Here is a 26,236-nt window from a genome sequence, read left to right as displayed (position 1 = left end):
ATCTTTCCTCAAAAGAAAACATTGAATGATACAGAGGTAGCATAACTCACTAAATTAACTTTAAAAAATGAAAACCCAAAAAAGCAAAGTTATTTTCAATAGTCTTAATAGAACTATTACAAATGCTTAAAACCTTACAATCCAGGCTTGCTTCTACCTGGTTTTAGATATCTCATATTTCCCACTCCTCCTCTTTCTGCGAGAATATCGATAAGTCCAGGCACCTCTTGGACCAGTAGCATCTACTGCAACATCAATGACAGAATCTGGAGTCATCCATTTCAGGAAAACGAGGAAGAGAAAGTTGAGAACATCCAACAAAGCAAAAATGTAGCCTGTTATCGGGCCGCAGTGGGGGGTAAGTCTGTTCAGTCGCCTTTCCATTGGCAACACAGCCTCCACCAACACCCCGTCAATACACTTTTCCAGTCCTCTCTGCAACATTCCTCCAGGTGTAGAAAGTCTTTACTACATTATGGATGTTTTCTGGAGGTGGCCCTTGGAAAATAGCCTTTTCCAACCCTTCACACAAAGATTTTACTGAAGGCTCACATAAAATAATAAGATTTTCTGGAAGCACCTCAGGTATTCCGCCAACCTTGGTACTTACAACCTGTAAACCACAACTGGCTGCTTCCAAGATGGCCATGCAGAATGCTTCGGTAAGGGAGGTATTAAGAAAACTGTGTCCTTGAACTAAGACATCTCTAACATCCTTGTGTTCTAAAGCTCCCAGAAGGCGCACCCTGTCATGTAGCTGGTATCTTTCCCAAACTTCTTCCAAAATGACTCTCTTTGGTCCCTCTCCTCCAATTACGAAATTTAACTCTGGATATTTCTGACAGAGTTCAGGTATTATACCACTAAGCAAATCAGTTCCATGCACATATTATGGGTACTGGTTCTGTGTGTGGGAAGACTTCCAGGGCTAACCCAAGAGTATAGCTGAGAAAGGCTTGCCGGGCTCATCTCCTCTACAGGCCACGCTGAGATGATTTAGGCATCAGTTCTTAAAGCAACCCAGTTAAGATGTGTCCTCTATTACCGGTGAGTCCCATGGCTGCCTATGTCCGGACCTCCCGCGGCTGCGGCCGGAGCCCCGCCTGTAATATTTCTCTATAAAACTCGGTTCACATTTGCCTTTATTTCAAGAATCTTTTAATGGTGACACTAAGCTTCAGTCAACATTATAAAAAAATATTTTGACCCAACTCCATGTTTACCAGCTTCGTTGCTCACCCATGTCTTCTATTCCTATTCCTTTTCTCAAATTCACCTTGAATTTGCCTGGACTATTTCTTTGAAGTTTTTTGTTGTTATCAGAACCCATATGAGTCCTTGTGCATCTGAACATGTTTATCTTTTTGTCCTGACACACCGGCAGTTGTTTGGGTATCTCTGGGAGATTGGATGTCTCCTCGCCAAAAGTTCTGTCCCCCGTCCCGCAGTAGGATGGTGCATCCTAGCCCTGTTGGACTTAGGCTTGGCCACAGAGTTCGTCCTGGTCTACGAGAGGTGGGTAGAGGTGGCACGTGTCACCAAGGCCAGATGCCTCAAGGACCAAAGTGTGCATGGGTCACCTGTTTCCTCCCTGTGCACCAGCACTGGCCATCCTCCAGGTAGACTCCCGTCCATCCACCTGGGTCCCAGTGCGAAGACGACATGGGTCAGAGCTGCAGCCAACCCTGGATGGATGTGGTGTGAGCAACACCTGCCATGAGCCACCGAGGTTTGGTGGGTGTGTTCCCCGTGGCCTGTCCTAGCCCGTCCTGATCTGCGGTATCCTTCCGAGGTCCCAGGCCTTCCCTTCAAGGGCTTGCAGCTCTGGCTGTAGGGCTGCCCGTGCACCACCTGCCTGCCTGGGGCAAGCTCCCTGCCCTCTCTGTTCCCGTAGCTCCCATCTGTAAAACTGGGAGGCAGTTAGGTGAGCACTGGCATGCCAGGTTTGACTTTCGACTGATCTGTTCTTCGAATAAGGCTTCTTCGAGTAAGGCGGGGGGAGAGGGGCCCTTCCTGAAGATTCCTCTTAGTGAGGCCGACTTGTATTTTTACACAGCAAATGGTCTAAGAGAGATCTTGGCTGTCTCTTGCTAGCGATAGACCCAGCTGACATCTGGTGAGGACAGACGGCGTTTGAGAAGCCCCGATGCTCTGGGCAAGGAAGGCCATACCTCCCGCCTGGAGCTGGGATGGATTTCTTGTCTTTCCCTAAACTCCCTGGCTCGGGGGCAGGTAGGAGCTCTGACTGCTCCCGCTGATTTCTTTCTCTCCGTTGAGTGCCTGCTGTATGCCAAGTGTCATGCAGGGGGGCTACAAAGATGAGACACAGGAAGCTTCTCTATTTTGGGAGGGGGCTTGATGACCTCAGCACACACGGTGCTCCCCTCACTTACGGGATCCTGGCAGCTGCTGGTGAGGCGGGAAACAGGGTCAGAATCAGCAGAGCCAGGACTTGAACCCAGGGCCTTCTGGGCTACAGGCATGCTCTGTGTCCTTCCTTGCATCTAACGGCTCTCTTCTCTTTCTGGTGGCCCGGGTGTCAGGGGAGTCAGATTGACAAGGATGAATGAGGTGACATCCTTGTGTTGGTTGGGGGGTCCGTGGGGGAGCTGGCCTCCCCAGGCTGTGAGGGGAGAGAGGAGGGTCGGGGAGGCGCTGTGTGGCGAGGGCCATTGCCACAGGCTTGTCTTGTAGGTCCAGCTCATGCACACCTGGGAAAAGAAATGCAAAAATGAAGGCAGGACATCTTCCCAGGAGGCTGTCTGCAAATACATCATTTATAGAAGTCCTGTCTTTTTGTTTTTAATTTTTTAACGGGTAATAAACACATAATACATGATTCCAAAGATATTTAAAGGTAACCAGAGAAAAGGAAATCTTCCTACACCCCCCAGACCACATTTCCTGTCTTTGGGACACTACTATTATTAGTTTCTTGTGCACGCAACACACACACATGATAGCATAACGTAAACTAAGGGCCATAAACTAGGTCTGTGTTTCTCAACAAAGCTTTATTGAAACACAGCCATGGGTACTTGTTTACATGTTGCCTGTGGCTGAGTTTGTGCTACAACCACAGAGATGAGTACCTGCTGACTGTATGCTCTGAAAAGCCAAAGATACCAAGTCCTTCACAGAAAGTTTGCAGTCCCCACTGTAAACACTCTTGTGGGATTCCTACTCTACCTCTTTTATTCAAACATGCAGCCTTAATATTTCCTGCCTCTTTCCCAACTGTGAGTTCTTTAGACTTTGAAAATTGCGGAATCTCAAATTTCGTATGATTCTCCCTAGTGGGCAGCTGTGCCTTGTAGACCTCCCTCCTGGTAAATACCTTGCTCTCGGTAAGGGGGTCAGGCCCAGGCCCTCCCCCCGCAGAGGATGGGCACACAAGCCGGGATCAACTGGGAAGATCCTCTTTGGGACAGCAAAGTGTGGTGCACAAGCCTGCGGCACTGGTGGCCCTGGGAGCAGACTCTCAGGCCCCAAACGCTGAACCCTCATCTTCACTGTCATGACTCTGAGGCTACTCGTATGCTCACAAAGTTTGAGCACTGCCCTGGGGCAATGGTGTTCAACTCTGGCCACGTATTGGAATCACCAAAAACTACTGATGCCTGAGACCCATTTTCAGAGATGCAGATTTAATTGGTCTAGGTGGCAGCCTGGGCACTGAGAGAGATTTTCAAAAATTATTACTTTTGGGGTGTAACATATATACACCAAAGTGTAAAAGTCTTGAGTGTAGGGTGATGCATTTTTATTTTTTTAGAGAAAGGGTCTTGTTCTGTCACTCAGGCTGAAATGCAGTGGCATGATCACAGCTTATTGCACCATCAAACTCCTAGACGCAGGGGATCCTCCTGCCTCAGCCTCTGGAGTAGCTGGGACTAGAGGTGCAAGCCACTGCACCCAGCTGAGTTTTAAATTTTTTGTAGAGACAGGGTCTTGCCATGTTGCCCCGGCTGGTCTTGAACTCCTGGCTTCAAGAGATCCTCCCACCTTGGTCTCTCAAAGTACTTGGATTACAGGTATGAGCCACCACACCTGGCCTGTGATGCATTTTTACATACATATACATCTGAGTAACCATCACCAGATGAAGATGGAGGGGCACTTCTAGGATCCCAGTAGTTTCTCTCATACCCTCTTCTAGTCAGTATGTCCTCCCTAGGGAACCATTATTCTTTTTTCACCATAAATTCTTTTTGCCTGTTTTGGAACTTCATATTAATGGAATTATCCAGTCCGTACTCTTGCATCTTGCTGCCTCTGCTCGCCATTTTGTCTGCGATGGTATGTATGTGCATCAGTTCTCTCTTGCTGTGTGTATTCCATTGTGTGAATATACTACAGTTTATTTACCCATTCTTTGGTTGATGTTCCTTTAGACTTCCAGTTTTAGGCTGTAATGCCCAAAGCTGCTAGGCTTCATTCCTGCATTTTAGCAGCCGCGTGTGTTCGTTTCTCCTGGGCACACACCTACGAGGTGGGTTGCTGGATCATAGAGTAGGGGCATGGTTAGCTCCAGTAGTTATTTGTGTATTGCGTGAGTCTGATGTGCTGCTGGAATTGAGAATCCTGCTCAGAGAGACGGCTTAACCTCCTGGTGCTGAGCTGCTCCTCGGAGAGCAGCTGTTGAGCAATTCCAGCCGATCCTGTATGTTTCCCAAGTCACCTTCCAATAAGCCCCTACTCCATTTCTGCTGCCCGCCACCAGCGGGCCCTGTCCAACCAGGTGTGTGGTTCCAGCCCAGCTCCCACCCAGTCCTCCTGCTCAGTGTTTAAATCTCTTCTCCATTATCCCTGTTGATTGGATTTCAGTCTCAACCTGCTATCTCCCCTGCCAGAGCCCTCGATACCCGCTGCAGCCCAGCTCAGACTCTCGACAAAGTTCTTCCATCTGTGTCCTCTGGGCCATGCTGAACACGGCCATCTGAATTTGCGGTGGTCGTAGTGGATGATTCACAACATCCTCTGCATCTTGGGACTGCTGACATGGGGACATGGGGTTGATATGAGGCTGAAATGGCATTGAGCATGGAAAGCACTTAGCACAAGGCCTTATGCATAGAAAGTACTCAATCAATGATGCCTAAATGCAGGTAATAGAACATTTCCGTTGTCACACAAAGTTTTAATGGACTGGCCGGGCGCGGTGGCTCACACCTGTAATCCTAGCACTCTGGGAGGCCAAGGTGGGAGGATCGTTTTGAGGTCAGGAGTTCTAGAATAGCCTGAGCAAGAGCGAGACCCCGACTCTACTAAAAATAGAAAGAAATTAGCTGGCCAACTAAAAATATATAGAAAAAATTAGCCAGGCATGGTGGTATATGCCTGTAGTCCCAGCTACTCGGGAGGCTGAGGCAGGAGGATTGCTTAAGACCAGGAGTTTGAGGTTGCTGTGAGCTAGGCTGACACCATGGCATTCTAGCCCGAGCAACAGAGTGAGACTGTCTGAAAAAAAAAGTTTTAATGGGGCCGGGCGTTGTGGCTCACGCCTGTAATCCTAGCACTCTGGGAGGCCGAGGCGGTGGATTGCTCAAGGTCAGGAGTTCGAAACCAGCCTGAGCGAGACCCCGTCTCAAAAATAGAAAGAAATTAATTGACCAACTAAAAATATATATACAGAAAATTAGCTGGGCATGGTGGCGCATGCCTGTAGTCCCAGCTACTCGGGAGGCTGAGGCAGAAGGATTGCTGAGCCCAGGAGATTGAGGTTGCTGTGAGCCAGGCTGACTCCATGGCACTCACTCTAGCCTGGGCAACAAAGTGAGACTCTGTCTCAAAAAAAAAAAAAAGTTTTAACGGACTGCACTGCCTCTAGAGCTGCGGTGTGGGAGCCATCGGCCACGTGGGACTGTGGAGCTCTTGAACTGTGACTTGCCCAAACGGAGAAATGTTGTAAGTGTAAAATATATACTTTATGAGAAAAAGAATGATTATATGTTGAAATGCTATTTCAGACACAGTGGGTTATGTAAAACATCAGTTACACGTTTTAAACATTTATTTAAAGGTGGCTATTGGACATGCTAAGATCACTCAGGTGGCTCACGTTCCCGTTGGACAGCACTGGGTAGAGAAACGGCATTATAGGAAGTCATAATGTTTCAGACAGCGTTTCCCAAATTAGGGGGCTCAGGCTGTTTGCTGCAGAGTTTACCTGAAGCGCTTGTTAAAAAAGCAAAGTCCTGGGCCCTACCTCAGGCCCGTGGAGTCAGAAATTCATACCAATGGGACAGGGAATCCGCATTTTCAAGAAGTCCCCCAGCTATCCTTATGCCTTTTTTTTTTTTTTTTTTTTTTGAGACAGAGTCTCACTGTGTTGCTTGGGCTAGAGTGCCATGGCGTCAGCCTAGCTCACGGTAACCTCAAACTCCTGGGCTCAAGCGATCCTTCTGCCTCAGCCTCCCCAGTAGCTGAGACTACAGGCATGCGCCACCATGCCCGGCTAATTTTTTCTCTATATTTTTTCTATATATTTTTAGTTGGCCAATTAATTTCTTTCTATTTTTAGTAGAGATGGGGTCTTGCTCTTCCGCAGCCTGGTTTTGAACTCCTAACCTTGAGTGATCCACCCGTCTCGGCCTCTCAGAGTGCTAGGATTACAGGCGTGAGCCACCGTGCCTGGCCTCCTTATGCCTTCCTAAGTTTGAGAACCTCTACTCCTAGAACTTGGGGTGGTCTGATTTTCCCCTTAAGTGGGCATGCTCCTTTGGTTTAGGGGTGAAGAGATGGAACCCTTGTTTCATACATTGACTTGGCTGCTAGGAAGTGTTCAGGACCAAGTGTTTGGTCAGATTAGGGCTTACTTATCGTGTCATCGGCTGGCTGTTTTGCTGCCTGCCAAGGCGTCAGAGTTGTCTTGCCTTAGGTTGCAGCATCTGGAGGACAAATACACAGTCCGTTTGCACAGTTTGGAGTTCCTGGCCTCAAAACACCTGTCTCAGTTCTGCCACCACCTGACTTTGGACAGGACACAGTCTGAAAAGTTCCCTATTCTCCTGTGATTGTTCAGAGAGTGAAAAGAGATTATTAAACTTCAATAAAAAGCTCACCTAAACAAAGTAGAGAGATGATAAACGTGTAGGCGCTTTATGCACGCTGTGAAGTTCATGGTGTGTGGGGAAGGGTGATTTTCAGGGTCACTCAATGCACACAGCAGATTGCCGCCCTATGGCCTGGGACCACTAGATGGCGCCACAGCACAAGCTACTGGAATATCCTCTCCCAGCGCCGGCTGTCTCTGAACGGACGTTCTCCAAGCCTGGTCCCATTATTAGAACTTACTAGAAATGCAAATTCTCAGGCCCTACCCGAGACCTGCTGACTCCGAGACTGTTGTAACACGCCGCCCAGGGGGCTCTGATGCACACTTAAGTTTGAGAATCCCTGTCCTAGAACCAACCTTGGGGTGGCTTGGGGCGATGTGAGCAGGCAGCCCTGAGATGGGCGCGCTGGCGCCGGGCAGGGCTGGAGAAGGGGTGGAGGTCACCCGTGCGGGGACAGTTTCTCAGAGCTCGTCCCAATAGGGGAGCAGTTAAGGAACACAAGTCTGGGTGGCGTTTTTTTTTTTTACTTTCCTTTTTAGGTAAGGCATACCCAAGAAGGGTGTCAGCTGGATTGGAGGGAAAATGGGTTACTAGGGGACCCCCATGGTAGGAGCAAGGTCTTGGAGCGGGAGCGGGAACCCAGGGCTGGCTGGGTCCTGCAGGGAGCCGCGGGGACCAGCCTGCGTCCCCCCACAAGGGCTGTTTGTCTCTGCCCGTTCTGAAATTTCACCAAACCACCACTGTGTTAATGGACTAAAATCTTGCAACTCTCCCAAGACAATCCAGGAAAATGGATGCTCAGAAATCAAAAAGAAGCTTTGAGACTGGGTGGGGGAAAAAAAAATCACTGGTGAATTAAAACCTTACTTCTATCTTATCAATCCTTTCTGTATCCTAAGGAAACGCTGGTACCAGAATGAATTCATATCTTTTTCTATTTTGACACTGACAAAAATTCCTTTTGCAGGTGGCTACTGAGGCTTCAAAGGGCCATGTATCATGCAAATAATTTTTTTTTCGGCTATGACGTGTACAGTTTAGTGTGATTTATTTTTGATGTCAGAAACAAAATGGAAAGTTAGCGGTTTTAAAAATGAGCGTGGCTGGCTGAATAAATAAATAATATGCTCTTGGCCAGAACCTGCCAGTGCCTCCTTAATTGCCCATTGATTCTTTAATTCTCTGCACTTTAACATCTACGGAAATTAAGAGGCCACAGAGCATGGAGATGTCTTTTGTTAAACAGATTAAGGAAACCAGGTTTTAGAAGGTATAGTCCTCCCTCAGGCTTTGACCTAGCATTTAAAGGCAGGAGGCGAAGTTGCCCAGGTGCTTGGAGCATGGGGTACCCTCACTTTGTTTTTCCAGCCATGAATATTTGTGGCGTGTCCAGGGCCTGAGAAGGCATAGAAGGCGGCGCTATTCGGAGAGCAGCGAGGCCTCTGAGCGTCCCTCCTCTCGGTTCCTGGGAGGTCTGGAGGTGACGCCTCCTTCTGGAAGGTGCTGGTGCCCATGCTCAGATCCTTGCAGCCCAGCCCAAGGAGACCCAGCCAAAGGTCCTGGGGAGTCGCCTCCATTTCTTGCAGGGAGGGAAACACTCCCGGGAGGTTTTTCAGCTGGATGATGGTTGGGGGCAGTGGGGGAGGCAGCAGCCATTCTCACCGCCCGCCCTCGGCAGAGGCCTCTGATGCCAGGGAGAAAGGCTTCCAGAACCCCGGGGGCCGCCAGAGCCCGCTCGGGCTGCCCCTCCCCTGCCCTCTCCCTAACACACGTCCCCGCTGAGGGTCCCTCCTCCAGGAGAGGGATGCAGCCCCTCCTTCCCCATGCTGAGCTGTGACTGAGCCCCTCGTATCCTGAGCCGGGGCTGGAACTCCGGCATGCAAAATAGGACCCAGAACATCGCTGGCCTTCAGAAATGCTTGGTTGAGTACATTTGCCCCTGAGCAGACACCACGGATAGATACTCGGTTAACAGAGGATAAAATGCCCCAAGTGACAGTTTCCTTGACTTTTGTGTTCCAGCGTCTCGCACCTCTTTGTCTAGAAGGTTCATCCTTATATCCCTCTGAGCCCCCACTTCGCAATCAGGTCACATCTGATGCGGTTAAATGAGAAAATGCGTGCAGAACGCCTGTTAAGTGGCTTGCACCGTGGGGTGGTGGGAAGGGGAGCCTCCTTTCCACGTCCTGACTGGCGGGAGGTTTTGGACAGGTGGTGCCACCTCACCCTGGTGGGTCCAGACCGGGTCTAGCGGGACAGGTGTGAGTGATGCGCAGAAAAGGCTGAACCCTGCTGGGCTTTGTGTCACTAAGGCCGAAACCTCCCAACTTGCAAAGGCAAATCTACATGTATGGACGGCTCTAGGTTGGCTGCGCCAGTTAAGAGCTGTGTGATCTTGGAGAAGTTACTTAACCTCTCTGGGCCTTGGTCTGCTCATCTGTAAAGTAGGGTCAATAATAGTGGCACCTCAAAAGGCAATTGTGAGAATTAAACATGAAGCCCCTGGCTTCCAGGATGCACTTGACAGATATTTTGTTATTTATGTCCCTTTGCTGCTGCATGGGTCAGGGACGAGATCTACTGAATGCTGCTCTGCAGGAGTCTCTCAAACAGGCCATCTTTGCTTCCATGAGTTCCCAGGGGTGGGGAATACCCCTTTTCTCTGGGTTCCTGCATGGTGGATACCCACTTCCCCCCCTGGAGCCACCATGTGATGCTCCTTGGCTGAAATTGGGGCTCCAGGGTGAAGCCACCGTAGAACCCCAGCTGCCCCGGCCCTGCCCCAGATGCCCTTTCCTCCTGCGTAGGGCTGGGGGGCAAGGCTGGGACACCCCCTCCAGGGACAGCAACCTCAGCTGGCTGCCGTAGGGCCCCGCACCCATCTCTCCTCTCTCAGCCCCTATCCCGCTCGCTGTCGCTTCATTGTGTTGGGAGTGTCGCCTGCTCCTCACCCAGCCAGCATCGCGCCTGCCCCTCTCTGCCACTGTCAACTCTCTGCTGCTTCCGTCTCCTGCAACCGGGCGCCTGGCCGCTCCCCGGTTCTGTCTGGCAATGAGGCTTCTTCCTTCCCCTGCTCCTGTCGGGAGTCTTTGTTCTTCTCCCTGAAGTTCGAGTTAATTTCCAGCGGCTGTTTATCCAGCCTTCGTACTGGCCGGGCCCCGGGGCGGAGTGGGACGCAGAGCAACAGTTCAGGACAGGAAGGAAAGACACCTCAGAGCTCCAGGAGGCGAGCAGGAGTCCTGAGGGCTCCCAGCGTGGGCGTGGGGAGGGCAGGAGGGGACCCAGCGGGCAGCCTGCCAATTCTCAGCCTCTGCTTCAAGGTAAGCACGTTGGCACCTTGGCACGGTTCCCCCCAGTGTCAAGTGTGCACGAAGATGCTCGTGGACACATGGGCACCTGTAGTCACACCTGTGTGTGTGGGAGGCAGGAAAAATCGCTGTTAGTGGCCACAACCATCTCTCTGTCGGCCTTTTGTTCTGCTGAGCATTTGCGAGTTTGGGGGGGGGCTTCTGGACAAGCAGAATTGCCCGGCTCTGAAAGGAGAGGAATTTGGGGCAGAGAAAAAGGTGGCCCAACAGGGAGGGAGCAAAGAGGACAGAGGGACTGGATGGGGACACAAGGCAGGGAAGCCTGGGATGGTGTGGCTGCAGAGGAGAGACCCTGGCCAGGATGGCCAGAAGAATGCTGTGCCAATGAGGTGCTGGTGTGACCCCTAGTCTTCACAAAAAAATTGGTTTTTAGGCATCAGCTTTGTATTTGAGCTGCTTGGAGCTGAGTGTGGGAGGGTTGGGGAGGAGGGAAGGGAAGAGATGTCGTCTCATTTGTGAACTCTTAGCCAGGGTGGAGACAAAGCCACAGCCAGGAGACCCAGGGCTGAGAGCAGGATTTGGGGGAGGCTGGAAGTCTAGAACTTCAGCCCTCTTGGAATTTAGAGAAATCTTGGGGAGCACTTTGGACTGTGGGACGGGAGGGTCAAATCAATGTTACCCACCTGAGGGGACCAGGAGACCCCAGCTGCTATCTGGGATTCCCTGTATGAACGCACACACACAAAACATATTCACTGTGGAAAACACGGATACAAGCAATTGTATGTGACAACAGTCCCCGACCTTTTTAGCACCAGAGACTGGTTTCATGGAAGACAATGTTTCCCTGGACCAGGGAATAGGGATTGGGGGTGGTTTGGGGATGATTCAAGCACATTTATTGTGCACTTTATTTCCATTATTATTACATTGTAATATATGATGAAATAATTATACAGCTCACCGTAATGCGGATCTAATGCTGCTGCGGACCTGACGGGAGGCAGGGCTCAGGCGGTGATGCGAGCGATGTGGCGCGGCTGTGAATACGGATGAAGCTTCTCTCGCTCACCTGCCACTCACCTCCCGCTGTGCGGCCCGTTCCTTACAGGCCACAGACCGGTACCCGTCTGCAGCCCCAGGGTTGGGGACTGCAGATATATGACATACAACATGAGACATTTAAAAATGTCTAAAATCATATAAAACAGATAAAAATATAAATTTATATAATACATATACATTCTAGTATGTAATCATGTATATAATTATAATACAAATAAAATGTGGACTATGTAATCGTGTTTTGCTTTTTGGGTTTTTTTTTTGAGACAGCGTCTCGCTTTGTTGCCCAGGCTAGAGTGAGTGCCGTGGCATCAGCCTTGCTCACAGCAACCTCAAACTCCTGGGCTCAAGCAATCCTGCTGCCTCAGCCTCCCAAGTAGCTGGAACTACAGGCATGCGCCACCATGCCTGGCTAAATTTTTTCTATATATATATTTTAGTTGGCCAATTAATTTCTTTCTATTTATAGTAGAGACGGGGTCTTGCTATTGCTCAGGCTGGTTTTGAACTCCTGACCTTAAGCAATCCGCCCTCCTCGGCCTCCCAGAGTGCTAGGATTACAGGCGTGAGCCACCGTGCCCGGCCTTGTGTTTTTAATATATACAATATAATGTAAATAATATCTTGGGATACAAAATAAAGCCACATCTTATACTTTCTAACCATTTTCTAGAACCATGTTAGAACCATCTTCTAACCATCTTCTAATTTTCATTTGGAGTGTTTAGCCCGTTTACATTTTTCAGCTTTGTTCATGTATAATTGGCATGTAATAAGCTGCATGAGTCTAAAGTATAATAAGTTGATAAGTTACGATGTACGTATAAACCTGTGAACTCATCACCACAATCAAGATGATGAACACGCCCGTCACCCCCAAAAGTTTACTCGAATCCCTTTGTAATCCCTCCTGCCCTCCCCCCGTCTCCCTCCCGTTCCCCGGCAACCAGTAATCTGCTTTATGCCGCTGTAGATTCTTCTGCATTTCCTGGAGTTTTATATAAACGGGACCATACAATGTGGACTTTTCTGCCAGTTTCTTTCCCCCAGTAGAACTTCTTGCGACTCGGCCGTGCTATCGCACGTGCGGACAGCTCTTTCCTTTGCACTGCTGAGCTCCGCTGAGTGGGTGCAGCACACTCCGTTGATCCGGCCACCTGTTGGAGGACGTTTGGGTTTAATATTCAAATAAAAATGTCTCCCACCCCCCATGCCATGAAGTGTAAGAAGTTCCTCCCTCTTCCCTGGTTTCTCCTCATTTCTGGAGAGCCCCAAGAGCAGCAGGCTCCGGCACTGGGCCACGCTCCGCCGCCCCCCACCCCATCACCCACTGGCCCCGCGCAGGGCAGCCTGGGCACAGGAGGCCGAGCCTGCACCCCGGGCCAGGGCAGGAGCCCAGGCCAGTCCTGCTCGGCCAGCATGCTCCAAGCTGGGTGCCGCTGTGCCTCTTGACTCTGTGAGGACACATCCTGGGCCTCCCGAGGGACACACACACGTGGTCACACTCAGGTAGACACACTCACATGGATGTCAACACTGAGAATGCTCCGCACCTCTGCCCGACTACATCCTAGGCGCTGCCCCCAAGGCTCCCGCTATTTCTGGAAATCTCCTCCTGCCTCTATCTCATGTTTCCATCCCAGCCTCCTAATTGGCCTCTCCCTCTCATTCAATCCCCTTCAGCCACTCTGGCCTGCTTGCTCACTGTTCCTCAAGCACATGGGCACGTCCCTGCCCCAGGGCCTTTGCACAGGCTCTCCCCGAAGCCTGGAATGCTCTTCCCCCAGGCGACTGTTCCTTCCTTTCCCTCAGGCCTTTACTCAAAAGCCACCTTCTGGGGAGGCCTGCTCTGGCCACCTTACCTAAAATTCTGCCCCCACCACCCTTTGCTTTCCCCTTTCCCACTTTGTCCTTTCTCCTCAGCACGCATCACTGCCCAGCACGCCGCTTGGTTCCCGTCTTTCTCCTTAGTCGTTGTCCCCTCACTGGAACGTGAGCTCTGTGAGGGCAGCCATCGGTCTGCTTTGCTCGTCACTCTTCCCCGATCCTAGAGCGCCCGGCACACAGCAGGTGGTTCAATATTTGTCGAGAACGATACATAAATGAACGCCTGGCTCGTGTTCAATCAATGGAGAAAGAGCATCCCAGCCCCTCCGGGATGCATAACCAAGGGCAATTTCCGCCTAGAAAGGACACGTGGTTTCCATACTGAGAGCCTAGCCCATTTTGCTCTCCTGGTAAGTCCAGCTGGAACCTGAGCCTGAGCTGATCCTGAGTCACGTCCGACTGTCAGAGTTACGCTGGGCTTAAAGAGCAGGGCCTCCAGTTGTTTGCAAACTTGCAAAAAACTACAGTGGATCCCCTCTTCTTTCCTCAAAGAAACCTTTCTGGAATTTCATTATACAAAATGGATAAAATTGATATGTTATTAGTATAAAACTACATGCTTACATTTATAGCGTTTTAAAAATTAAGGACATTGAGGCTGATGAAAATACAAATTCGGCTAAATGCAATGTGATATCTTGGATTGGATCCTGGAACAGAAAAAGGATGTTAGTGGAAAAACTGGTGAAATAGGAATGAAATTTGGAGTTCACTTAATGGTAATATACCGTTAGTGGTCTCTTAGTCTTCACAAATGCACCTTGGTAGTGGACAACGGCATTCTTAGGAGAAATTAAAATGGGGAGGAGTATTTAGGAACTGTTGGTACTATCTAGACAACTTTTCTGTATATATGAAATTATTCCCAAAGAAAAAGTTTATTTAAAAATGTTGATTGCATTAGTAAATGAAATTTAACAGATAAACAAAAAATACAAATTTGCAATTATGGTTACGGGTGACAACTATCATCTTCTGCAAGATACAAATGATTGGCCGGGCGCGGTGGCTCACGCCTGTCGTCCTAGCTTTCTGGGAGGCCGAGATGGGTGGATAGCTGCTGCTTCAGGGGTTCGACACCAGCCTGAACACTGCCTGAGCACAGTCAGACCCCGTCTCTAATCTAAAAAAAAAAAAGTAAAAAAGGCAAAAAAAAAAAAAAAAAAAAGATACAAATGATTGCTATATTTTGCTTTGGTTACACAATATTGAAGAAATCTCGACTCTCTCAGCTAAGCAGTTGAAAATGGCAACAGATTTTAACAGCTGCTCGCCTCGCGGTCTCAGGATGTGCTCCAATTAAACCGCGGAGGCAAGAGAGGCTCACTTTGAGTTCTTGAGAAGAACGAGTGAATGTGGAGTGTCTAATTCCACGTTAGTGCAATGCCGGTCTGCTATGGGTTAATGTTTTGTGCAAAGCACATCAGAGCGTGCGTGTTGTTTTCTACAGTTTTAAAATAGTTTTAAAATATTTTTGAAGGATGACATTTGGATCAAACATTTGCAGAACCTGCGAAGCATCTCTACGGCTTTGCAAAACACAGTTTGAAAACCCCTGGTCTGATCACAAGGTCCCATTTTACAGACAAGAACACTGAGGCCTGGGGAGGGGCTGAGTTCTCACAAGTGGGGAACCAGTCCAGATGGTCATGTTTCCAGCCGTGAGTTTATTCCTATGGATGGATGTAATTCTGGCTTTTCTTTCTAACTGCTGGGCAGGAAGTCATCACATGCTTCCATCTATCTGTTCTCTTCTTGATGGCAACCTTGCCATTTTTTAAAGCTGCAGTGAACAATCTTGAACAGGTCTGTCTCCTTGTTTGCGTGTCTAGGGCATAACCCTGAAAGTGCAGTTGCTGGCTGGTAGGGTGTGCAGGCCCTCAACTTCTCTGTAAATTGCCAAAGTGTCCTCCAAGAGCTGGTGAGAATTACAGTCCCCTCCAAAGCAGAGCATGGCTTCGCCTGGCTCTGCATCCTCACCGGTGCTCGGCACTGTGGGAATGGAGGGAGACAGCCTCCCCGTCGATCTGGCATACGATCCTAGGACCGGGGTTCTAGCCCTGAGTCTGCCCTTACTACCCATGTGACCTTGGGTGACCTTGACTCTCCTCATCTGTGGCATGAGGAGGTAACCCTAGCTCGGAGGTTCATAAGTTGAGTGTTGTCACTCAAAATTAAAATTCCGCAAGCCTCACCCATAACAGCAGAAGTACTTGTGGTATCTGCTGATTGAGAAACGACAACATCATCATAGGCTACTATGAATTCAGTGATAATTTATGTTTTATTAGTTTGTATTTCATTAAACACTATAACATGCAATAGATTTGAAATGGCCGTAGGCGTACCTGTGATCAGCCTATTTATTTGGCTCCCCCACATACGGAGGCATAGTCCACACGCCATGTTTATTGGCACCCCCTCCTCCCCATCCCACAAAGTCACCACCCAGGGTTGGAAACTGCTGGACAAGACGATGTCAGGGGAAGGGAGGGCTAGTGAGCACAGTGGTTTCGGCAAGCCCAGGACTTGAATCCTGCTTTTGTCATTTACTAGCTAATGACCTTGGGCAAGTTGCTTAGCTTCCGGAACCCTAGTTTTCTCTTACGTGTGCACGCACACACCTGGCACTGTCCTAAGTGCCTTATATATATTCATCTTACGTGCTTAGAACAGCTCCTGGCACAAAAGTGTTCTCCAAATGTTAGCTCTTTTTATTATTTCTGTTAATCCTCCCAACGCTCTTACAAGGGAGTTATCATTCACTTATTTATTCAATAGCTATTCAGTGAATGTGACCATGTTCCAGGGGTTGATTAGGCACTGGGGGGATGTATCAATGAACAAACAATCAAAACTGCTGCCTTTATGGAGCACACTGTTGTCCCCACGTTACCAGGAATGATGCTGAAGCCCAGAGAGGTTCAGTGCCTTTTCCAAGTCCACACAGCGAATAAGAGAAAAAGCATTCTGGTTGCCTTGTCTGATGACACACAAAAGTCCCCTGCCGTCATCTGGAAACTGCTCCTCCTATGATTCCTGCAGCAGCTGCTCTGGTTTCTCCTGACCTTGCTCATGACCCTTGAGCCACGCGGGGAGCGTGAGTTCATTCCGTGCACTTGGGACCGGAGAACGCGCGAACTCAGTGAGTGGAAGCTGTGAGACACGGAACCTGGGAGCTGTTGGCTGCCGGGTTTTCTTCCCTGAGGACGATGTCGATCTGGAGGGAGAGAGAAGCAGAGATGTGGAGGGGAGACGGAGAGAGACTCGCTGGTGTTCAACTCTGCCAGGCGTCCTCAAACTTCGGCCCGCGGGCCACATGCCGCCCGCCTAGGACATTTATCCGGCCCGCCGGGTGTTTTTGCCGCCGCTGCCTGTGCTGCTTAGCAGCTGACTCATCCCAGGGCCACAGTGCGCACTCTCCAACGGTCTGAGGGACAGTGAACTGGCCCCCTGTTTAAAAAGTTTGAGGACCCCCGATCTCTGCAGTTGCAGCCATTCGGAGACCCGGCCCTTGCTCTCCATGAGCTCCTGGAGACACCCGCAGTCCTTACAACAAGCTTCCCTCTTTTGCTTAAACTTGCGACCAGAGGGATCTTCGTTCACGCACTGGGACTTGGCAAGTGCCCAGCGAGGGACGGCTGTAAGATTCCGTGAGCTCCTGCCACTCCCTAGACTTGCCTTGCTGGCATCTGGGGCCGAGAGTGTCCTGTTCTCAGATAACTTTGCGATAGATTCGCTACTTCAGAGCATGTGGCTGCAACCTAACTCTTAATAAATCAGACGGGAGCTTTCTGCATGGAAAAGAGCCTCTGCCATACATCATTTTTGTTTTCCTCTTGGGGAGAACAGCCATGCTACAGCAATAACCTGCCACGTATACGTCTCCAAGCCCTATTTATATAGCCATATGGATAAATATATACAAATAGGATTCTGGAATAATAGATTAAGGGATCTGCTCATCCATAGAAGACTTATGGGGCTTTCAGGACCTAATGGTGGCCTGATTCAGTAAGAAAAATGGGTCTCCAGTAGCATGTGGCCAAGAATTAGATGAGCCCGTAATCTAATGCAAAGCCCACCCGGGAGATGGAGAGGTGGGAGGACCAAGTGAGGAGCCAGGGGGGCAGGGTGTGCAAAGTCATGCACCCCCAGCTGTCTTCCCCAGCTCAGCCCCTATTCTGCTGTGTGACCTTGGGCAGGTCACTTGCCTTCTCTGAGCTTTAGTTCCTCATCTATACATGAGGAATGCGGACTTGCTGACCTCTAAGGTCCTTTTCTTCTCTGACATTAAAACGACTCTGAAGTCTATGGTCGAGGACCTCAAGGTGGGGAAGGTTGAAAGGATCTCAGTTGAGTTCAGGGTGTCCCAAGGCCTTGAAACCCATTGCTGGTGCTCCTTATGAACCCATGCCTTCTGGTGGCTTCCCCAAGAGGGATCTGCAGTCACAGGGCCAAAGGTCCTGGGGCAGTCTAGACAACAATAACAGAAGCTGCTGCTACTACTTCTCCCATGGTTCTGCGGGACTGTGGCTAGGTGCTTTAGGCTCAGGGTCTGCAGCTAACATTTACTGAGCACTTACTCTGTGCCAGGCACCATGCTGTACACTTTACATATAATAGCTTCCCTTGCTTCATCTTCACGACAGCGCCGGGAGGTGGGCGCCGTTGTCATCCCCGTTTCTAGACGGGGAAGCAGAGCCCAGGGAGGCCTCGTGTCATCACACCCCCGGGAGTCTGACCCCAGCCTCCATATCCCTGATCACGGCTGCGTACTCCCCATTCATACGGGCAGAAACTGAGGCTGCAAGAGGTTAATTCAGGTGGGAGCAGGCAGCATCCTGGGAGTTCACACACCTGTCCCTTTTGTGGGGAAGGGTACAGAGAAAAAGTCCTCTCGCTGCTCCTTGTGTTTCTTCCCATTTTTTCCAAGTCAGTCAATTTTTTTTTTTTTTAGCAAAAGTCTATTTACAGAAGAGACATATAGGGCCCGGGATACCCAGGCGTCGGGCCTGCTCCAGTGAGCTCCCAAATCAGAGATGCGCCGGACGCCGTGTGCCTGGTGCCATTGGCGTCTTCAGCATTTCAGACTATTTCTTTCTGTTCCCTGTGCGGGTTGAAAAGTCACAGGCTTTTGTGCCTCGATGAGGACACATGTCTCCTGGGGTGTGATAATGCAGCCGGCGTTAGACCTAGTGCTGAGGAGAGAACATTTGCTGCTTTGGAAGAGTTGATCCGAAAGCTGCTTTCTTGGGCTCCTGCCTTTAGAAAAGGCGTTTCTGAGGCAGGGCGAGGCAAGGCCGTGCCTCGGCAATCCGCCCTCGGTCGTCTTGGCGCTCATCGCTGAACTTCGAGGAGCACTTGTAACGTGCCAGGCCCGGGGCTGAAGGCCGACTCGATTCTCTTAGCACCTTACAAAGGGCGTTGCCGGTCCCTCCCTGTTGCAGATAAGGAGCCCAGACGGCTTGGCCAGGATGCCCCGGCCAGCGAGGGGCAGAGCCGGGGACAGGACGCAGACCCCAGACACAAGGCTGTTCATGCCACACTCTGCTGCTTCCAAGACCTGCCGTCGCATGTGTGGGGGAAATGAAAATGCAGGGCCTCTTGTTCCACATGGTTAAGGATTTTAAGACGATGACAGCAGAGTACCAACCAGGCGTGGGGCCCTTCTCAGTGTGGGGCCCTGTGTGACCGTCTGCAGGGGACAGAGGCCCAGGGGCTGGCCCTACTACCCCCCTGGGCAGTTCCCTGGCCGTTTGCCAGCTCCCAGGCCTCCTTACCAGGGCCGTGTTCTCGAGGAGGGACAAAACCACCCTGGGCCAGGCGACGTGCCTTGTAACGCCCTGGCAGCTATGAAAAGGACCCGCACAGCCTGGCCCTTTTAGAAAGCTTGAGCTGCTGCAGGTTCCTTCTGGGCGGGAAGGCTCCTGCCAGGACTGGGCACCCAGACCCCAGCTTCCTGGCTCACCAGTGGCCCCCAGCACAGGCACGTGGCCATCCCGTAGCCAGGCTGCGCCCTGGGAGTCCCGAGAACGCTGCCCGTCCGGACCCGGGAGTAGCCGGGTAGAACACCCGCCGTCTCCACTCGTCCCGTGGCCGTGCCCGCGACGGGGCCTCCCGGAGGTTCAGAGAGGACCAGACCACTGCCCTTTCTTTAGGCTTTGGTTTATTCAACAAAGAAGGCATGTCAAAACAGATTGTAAAAATTGTAGTGTGTTCCAAATACATACATGTTTAAAATTAAGGCCATTAGCACAAAAACCAATATAATGCAATATAAATGTGCTTTTCCCAAGACGGTTAATTTATTTGTTCATAGCTCACACAGACAGTAGAATCTGGTAAAGGAATATAATTATTTTTTTCATTTTTATTGAGGTAGAGCACACATACAAAGAATGTGTAAAGTACACTAATCTTAGGCATTCAGCTTAGCTTTTATGTATATATCCACCCCCCAGACCAGGATATTTACACCTGGAAGGTTCTCACCCCCCTTCAAAGTCAATACCCCCTGAGAGGTAACTACGATTATGACTTCTATCACCACTGCTTGGTTTTGCCTGTTCTTGAATTTCAAATAAATGGAATAATACAGTGTATGATCTTTTGTGTCTGATTTCTTTCTCCAAGCATGATGTCTGTGAAATCATCCAAGTTTTTGCATGTGACGGTGCTTTATTCTTTTCGTTGTTGTGCGGCATTCCATTGTATGAAAATGCCACAATATATTTACTGTCTCTTGCTGAGACGGCCACCTGGGTCCGTTGCAGTTTGGGGCTATTCTGACCTAAAGTGCTATGAACATTCTCGTACGTGCTTTTTCTTAGACATGCACACTCATTTCTCTTGGGCAGGGTGTGCATATGTTCGACTTTGAAGATACCGCCAACAGTTTTCCAAAGTGGTTGTACTAATTCTCCCTCTCATAGCAGCTCAAGAGAGGATGGAATGTGCATTTAAAATTGGAGGATGAATATCAATCCTTTTACTGTTGCTCCGTGAATGCAGCCTTTTGGAGGGAGGTCAACGTTTGACTAGGATGCCCTGGGGGGCTGGGCAGCGTCCTGGTGCCCCACTGGGCCCACATCTGATAAGAAAACTGCTCTGTCTTAGGAGCTGCCCTACCCCAGCCTTTTCCACCCCATCCTCCAGCGGCCCAGGCCAAGGGGTTGGGGGCACCTCCAGTGTGACCAGCTCTGTCCATGGGGTAATATGAAGGGCAACTAGACCAAGAAAGAAAGAGCCAGTAGGCAAAAAGGAGGCGGGAAGGCAGTTGGTCCCACATGACAATTACTCACTGTGGGATCTCGGGGAAGCCACGTGGACAGCTAGCTCAGGCTCCTCAACTGCTTTCAGGGGACACTTTTTGGGCAGCCCCCACAGGCCAGGTGCATACACTATCTGATCTTTCCAATAAGCTTGCAAATTCGCTGTTACTAACTATTACCTGTGTGCTACGAGGTGTGTCAGGCACCTAGTTAGTATTCACTATCTTCCATCTTCACGACTCCTCCATGTACAAGAGAGAAAAAGGCAGAGCAGAAGTGACTGGCACATAGCCAGTCACGTAGCCAGGAAGCGCCGCTACAGGACTGAACCCCACCTGGCACAGCGGGGAAGACACGTCATACGGCCCTGACAAGCAGAGCCTCAACCATTGGAAGTTATTTGCTTGCACGACATGTTCACTACATGCACAATACACAGGTGTATGTGCGTGAACATACGTGTTGTTTGTCTGGAACACTAAGCAGAAACGGACGTTTTGAAAGTTGAATTACATTACCTACCAGGGGAGCTGACTTTAAAAAAAAAAAAAAAAAAGACCTAAAAAGAGATGTAGGGTGAGGGCTTTGGAAAATGTGACCATATCTTTTGCGTGGTTTTTGCAGTTGGGGCTTGCATGGCCCCACTTCCTTCTGCCCCACTCGGGTGCTATCTTGGGTGCGTTGCAAGGAACTCCGTGTCCTACCTTGGTTGGCAGTGACCCTGATGTGGGCAAGGCCCCTGACTCTGGCTCTGTGCTTTGGCCGGGTTGGAGCAGGAGGTGTCCCCAGCCCACAGGCCCTTGCTCTCTCCCAATCCCCCACCCCCACCCACCTCAACGCCCGTGGAGGGGCCGGGTCACTTCCGCCAGGTCTGTTAGTTTCAGAGTCGGCGGCAAGCTGACACAGCTAGTACAGCGACAGACAGTGATGCTTCTGTGAGTCCCAGCGGGGCCAAACTCAAGGGCGAGGACTAGAGCCACCGGAGCCACGAGAAGGCATTGTTCTGAGAGGTGACAGGTGGGTGGAAGAGGAAAGTGAGATGTGTGAAGGGGAATTTGTATGTTTTTAGTATCTTTAACGTGCCAGGAACTGTGTAAGGTGCTTCCACGTGCTTTATCCTGTTTGGTCTTCACAGCAGTCCCGTGAAATAGATGCAGTTAATTACCACACCCAGCCCAGCATCCCGGGCATGCACCCAGCCCAGTGCTCGGAAGGGGCTGTGCTCAGTTTAATGCTCTGCTATTGTCACCTTGAGATTCTTCATCATTTGTGAACAAGGGGTCCCGCCTTCCATTTTGCACTGGGCCCACGAATTTGGTAGCTGGTCATGATTATACCCATTTTACGAATGAGGAAGCTGAGGCTCCAAAAGGTTACATAACCTGCCCAAGGTCATAGCTAGCAAATGGTAGATTTTGCACTTGAACTCAGGGCTCTCTGACTCCCAAGACCAAACTCTTCAGTACTGTGCATTTCACTCAAAGAAAGTATATTTATTTGAGCATCGACTCTGGGGCTGACACTCTTCTAGGCTCTTGAGAGGTATCAGCGGACACAGCAGAGGTCCCCGCCCTCCTGGGGCTTACGTTCCAGCGGGGTGTGTGGCGTGCTAGCACAGCGGCTCTCAAAATGAGGTCCCCGGTGGGCGGTGTCCGGGAGAACTTGTGAGAGTCAGCGCCGGGGGTGGCCCAGCAGTCTGTGCTCAACATCCCTGCAGGGGATTCCGGTGCCACTCGGGTGCTGAGCAGCACTGATAAGCAACAAGCCAGCACGGCGACAGAGGGAGACGGGGAGTGTATGTGCATGTGGGGGTAGGATGGTCAAGGTGGGGTCAGCGAGAAGGTGACCTCTGAGCAAAGCTTGGAAGGAGGTGAGGAGGTCACCCATGGGCGCTCTGGGGGTTGAATGAGCCAGGAAGTGTCGGGAGGAGGCCCAAGGGTGGCAGTGTCCCTGGAGACGATGAGGAGGAGTGAGGGGCCATGGGGCTGGGATGAAGCCACATCCGTGTGCCCCCAAATCTCTGCATCCTAAACCCATTTCCTTCCACATTCCAGCTATGTGACTGTGGCCCAGGGAGCCTGTTTGGGAACGGTCACCCACAGAGGACGATGGACAACCACGGCTTCAAGGAGCATCCACGGCTCTGCAATCTCCCTTCCGGCTCCAGGTGTCTGGCGGTGCTGCTTCCTGAATCACTGAGCGTGCTCATTAGAGAGCTGAGGCTCCTGGATGTGGCAGTCTCACTTTCTGGGTGGCATTAGCCCTGAGGATAGATCGGGGACATTTTCATTAGGTTTCAAGGATGCCTTGAGCTCCAGCAAATAACACAGGAAGCTTCAGGACTCACTCTACTATGGGGACATCAAGGCTGCTGTCTAAAGGGTTTCGTCAAAATTTCGGGGCCAAACTTGTCACCCAGCATGAAATCCCAGAAGAAAAAAAAAATACTGGCACAGAAAAATTAGCCGGGTATGGTGGTACATGCCTAGAGTCCCAGGTACTCGGGAGGCCGAGGTAGGAGGATCTCTTGAGCCCAGGAGTTTGAGGTTGCTGTGAGCCTTGATGATGCCACTGCACTCTAGCATGGGTGACAGAGTAAGACCCTGCCTCAAAACAAAACAAAACAAAATAAAAAAACCCCTCAGCACAGTTGACCAGCAAGGCTCACTCTGTTTCTCAGAAGAGGCTCAGCCCTTGGCAACTTTGTGGACTCTCGTCCTAGGGAGTTTCTGAGCACCTATCTGTCTCTTCTCTGTCATCCTGTACCTGTGCTCAGCCCTGGTCAGAGTCTGTTCTTCACTCAAGAGAGGGATGAGGAAGACTCGGACCCTAAGGGAGCGGAAGGGAGGAAATACTCCAATATCAGGGGCGCGGGATGGATAGGCTGGGTCAAGGACTGCAGGTGGCAGGGTGATAGGATGGGAAGTGAGGGACAACTTACAGACAAGGCACCTGGCTGCTAGTACCAGACACCGAACCGAGTGCCGGTTGTGCGTTAGGTGGTGCGTTGGGTGCACGATGGGTGTTGTTGCATTTAAATCCTCGTTGTCTCCCTTTTATAGATGTGCAAACTGAGTCTCAGCTGGGAAAGCACTTGCCTCATGTCACGGTGTCGGATTTGGGATGCAAACCCCAGCCTGACTGACTCCACAGCCCCACAGGTCCTCACACTTCAGCAGGATTCGGAGTCACCTGGAACACTTGTTAAACTACAGAAGACCCGGCCCCACCCGAGGGGTCCTGATTCAGTAGGTCTAGGGTGGGGGCTAAGAATTTGCATTTCTAACAATTTCCCGGGTGATGCTTGTGCTGATGCTGTTGATTTAGGGACCACACTTGGGGGACGACTTCGTCCCAATAAGCCAGCGGTTCTCAGGCCAGGCCGCACTTCGGCGTCACCCGAGCACCTAACAACTCCGGTGCCGGCCGCCTCCCCGCTCCGAAAGTCTGATTGAATCGGTCCACAGTGGTGTCGGACGTCCGCATCTTTTTAAAAGGCCCCCTGGGTGTTTCTAATGTGCAGCCAGGGGTGAGGAACACTGCTCTAAACTCTGTCAATACGGGATATAGACGCAGAAGCAGGTTCCTGAAGGAAAAATAATGGTCCCTTTTCCCTAATATACGGAAACATAATGACTTCTGCTTTCAAGCTCCCAATCCTCGGCGTTAGGAGCCAATTGAGTTTCCTTTTTGGGGTGGCTGCTTGCTCTCTGTTGCTTTTCCAGCGACCTGAGTGCGGACTGATTGGAGCCAACCAGTTGGTGGGAAATGACAAGATGGAAATCCATTGAGAAGCTGATGACAAGTCTACCTTGCAAGTGGACATTTTTCTTACAAATAAATAATTTGCGGTGATTTCACTGGAGTTTGCAGCAGCATGTTTCATGACCAAAGTCCTTGCATAATTAGGTAACAGAAATGTATTTGAAATTGCTTAAATGGTTCTGTGTAGGTAGAATTTGCTCAAGCATTTGATGTATGTGTTTAAAAGGTCCACATTTAGTTGGATTACCTTTGCAATGTGCTTTTGAAATTGGCGTTAGCGGTTCCCAGGTCACTGCTGAGAAAGAGGAGAGTGCTCTGTATAACCTAAAAGCAATAGTGCTTTTTGGAAGGCTGACATTAATTGTTTCTAAGGATGATTAAATCTTGTCTGGTGATTAATTGTTTAGGAAATAAGCAGGGAAGCTTGTAGCTGCTGCTTTAAAATACAAGGATAGTTAAAAAAAAAAAACAAATAAGGAAAGTTGAGTATCTCAGTTCATTGGTTTGCACCAAGATAAAAAAAAATTATGATGATGTTGTCTGGATAGAGGAGGAGGAAGAGAAGGAAATTTCAGACATGGAGTGCTAGAACCTCAGACTTGAAGCTGGAGAAGACATCTAAGTCGGGGCTCATGGCCAATGTCTACAGGAGTTTAAAGGAGTGAGGGCCAGTGAGTGCCCCACCCAAAGGGGTAGTGTGTGGCTCTGTCCATGAGCGTGGGCTACATGCTGTCAAATTACCAGCGTTTGCTCTCTTTTTTATTTTTTTCAGGATTTGAGAGAATACCAGAATTTTCAAAAGAAGACAGAACTTAAGATTTTTTAAACACACACTTTCCCAATTTAAAAATGCTTTCTTCAATAAAAGAAATATGATGGGGACCAAATAGGCCTGTAGGTTGTATTCAGATCACATCAATGAGCTTGTCCAATCCCGTTATTTCTCAGAGCAGGAAACACACCCTAGAGGGTTTATCAATTTAAATAAAGGCAGTCAGCTCAGGGATCCTTTGCCTTCCAGGCCTTTGCAGTCGGGTGGAGGGAAAAGACAGGAAACAGGGAAGACGATGACAGGCGTGGTCCCCAGGAAGTGGTGAGAAGGGGGAAGGGATGGTCTCACCCAGCCGGGGACCAGGAAGGACCCCTCTCCAGGGAGGATTGACGGGCCGGTGATGCTTCAGCAGGGACCCAGGGACATGAACGGTTGCAGAACTGCAAAAGGCTGCAAGACTGAACCCGGGTACAGAAGCTGATAGGTCACTGAGCCCCAGAGAGACTCTGAGCAGCTGGGAGATTTCGATATGGCTAAAACCGTGGCCCACACCCCAACCTGTATTTGCACAGTGATGAAGGAAAAAGATGAGTTAAGTGTCTGAGAATCTGGGAGCGGGGCTTAGCCAAGCCCCAGGAAAAGGGTGACATGTCAGGTGATGCAGTACAGTTTGGGCTTTTGTTTTTTCCTTACTTGCTCTGAAAGGAGCCTTCCAAGCACCGTCCTCACAGCCCCTGAAAGGCTGGCTGATTCCTCCCTGGAAATGGCTCCTTCTGCTTTTTAACGGCTCCCTGTGTTTGGAGTGAATGGATGTGCACATTTTAAAAATCAACGTGATTTCCCTTTGGTAACCTTGGCATTTGTTGCACCTGATAGAGGATGTTTTATTTTTCAGTCCCGATGCCTTAGGATTTTGTAGGAAGGGAGGAAGAGGAGGGAATCCAGTTTGTTCTTCTGTGCCATCATGTGTTCGGAGGGAGTTTGGTTGTTTCTGTTTTTTTTTTTTTTTTTTTTCAGTGTGTGTTGTAACTCAAAGAGAGACCACTGGATTTGGACAGGAATAAAGGTTGTGCCATTTTCTTCCTAGGTCAGTTTATGGCTGGCTGT

General features: G+C 50.0%; 1 protein-coding gene and 1 long non-coding RNA gene across 2 annotated transcripts; one reads left to right on the top strand and one right to left on the bottom strand.

Moving 5' to 3' along the window:
• Positions 1–153: 153 nt before the first annotated feature.
• Positions 154–19,319, bottom strand: LOC105857826 (phosphatidylinositol N-acetylglucosaminyltransferase subunit A-like). Its single transcript, XM_075993907.1, is given in 7 exon segments — positions 154–414; positions 416–877; positions 2,394–2,409; positions 4,866–5,026; positions 16,491–16,538; positions 18,628–18,759; positions 19,290–19,319. Coding segments are annotated over 7 exon segments (1,110 nt in total).
• Positions 19,320–21,241: 1,922 nt separating this feature from the next.
• LOC142861865 (uncharacterized) lies at positions 21,242–23,018 on the top strand. Its single transcript, XR_012912971.1, has 2 exons — positions 21,242–21,609; positions 22,647–23,018. It is a non-coding gene; the product is annotated as an uncharacterized LOC142861865 (long non-coding RNA).
• Positions 23,019–26,236: the final 3,218 nt, after the last annotated feature.

The sequence above is a fragment of the Microcebus murinus genome, chromosome 18, assembly GCF_040939455.1.
Source record: "Microcebus murinus isolate Inina chromosome 18, M.murinus_Inina_mat1.0, whole genome shotgun sequence".
Classification (NCBI taxonomy): domain Eukaryota; kingdom Metazoa; phylum Chordata; class Mammalia; order Primates; family Cheirogaleidae; genus Microcebus; species Microcebus murinus.
Note: the sequence above shows the minus strand (reverse complement) of the source record. Positions and strands in the feature narration are given on the sequence as shown.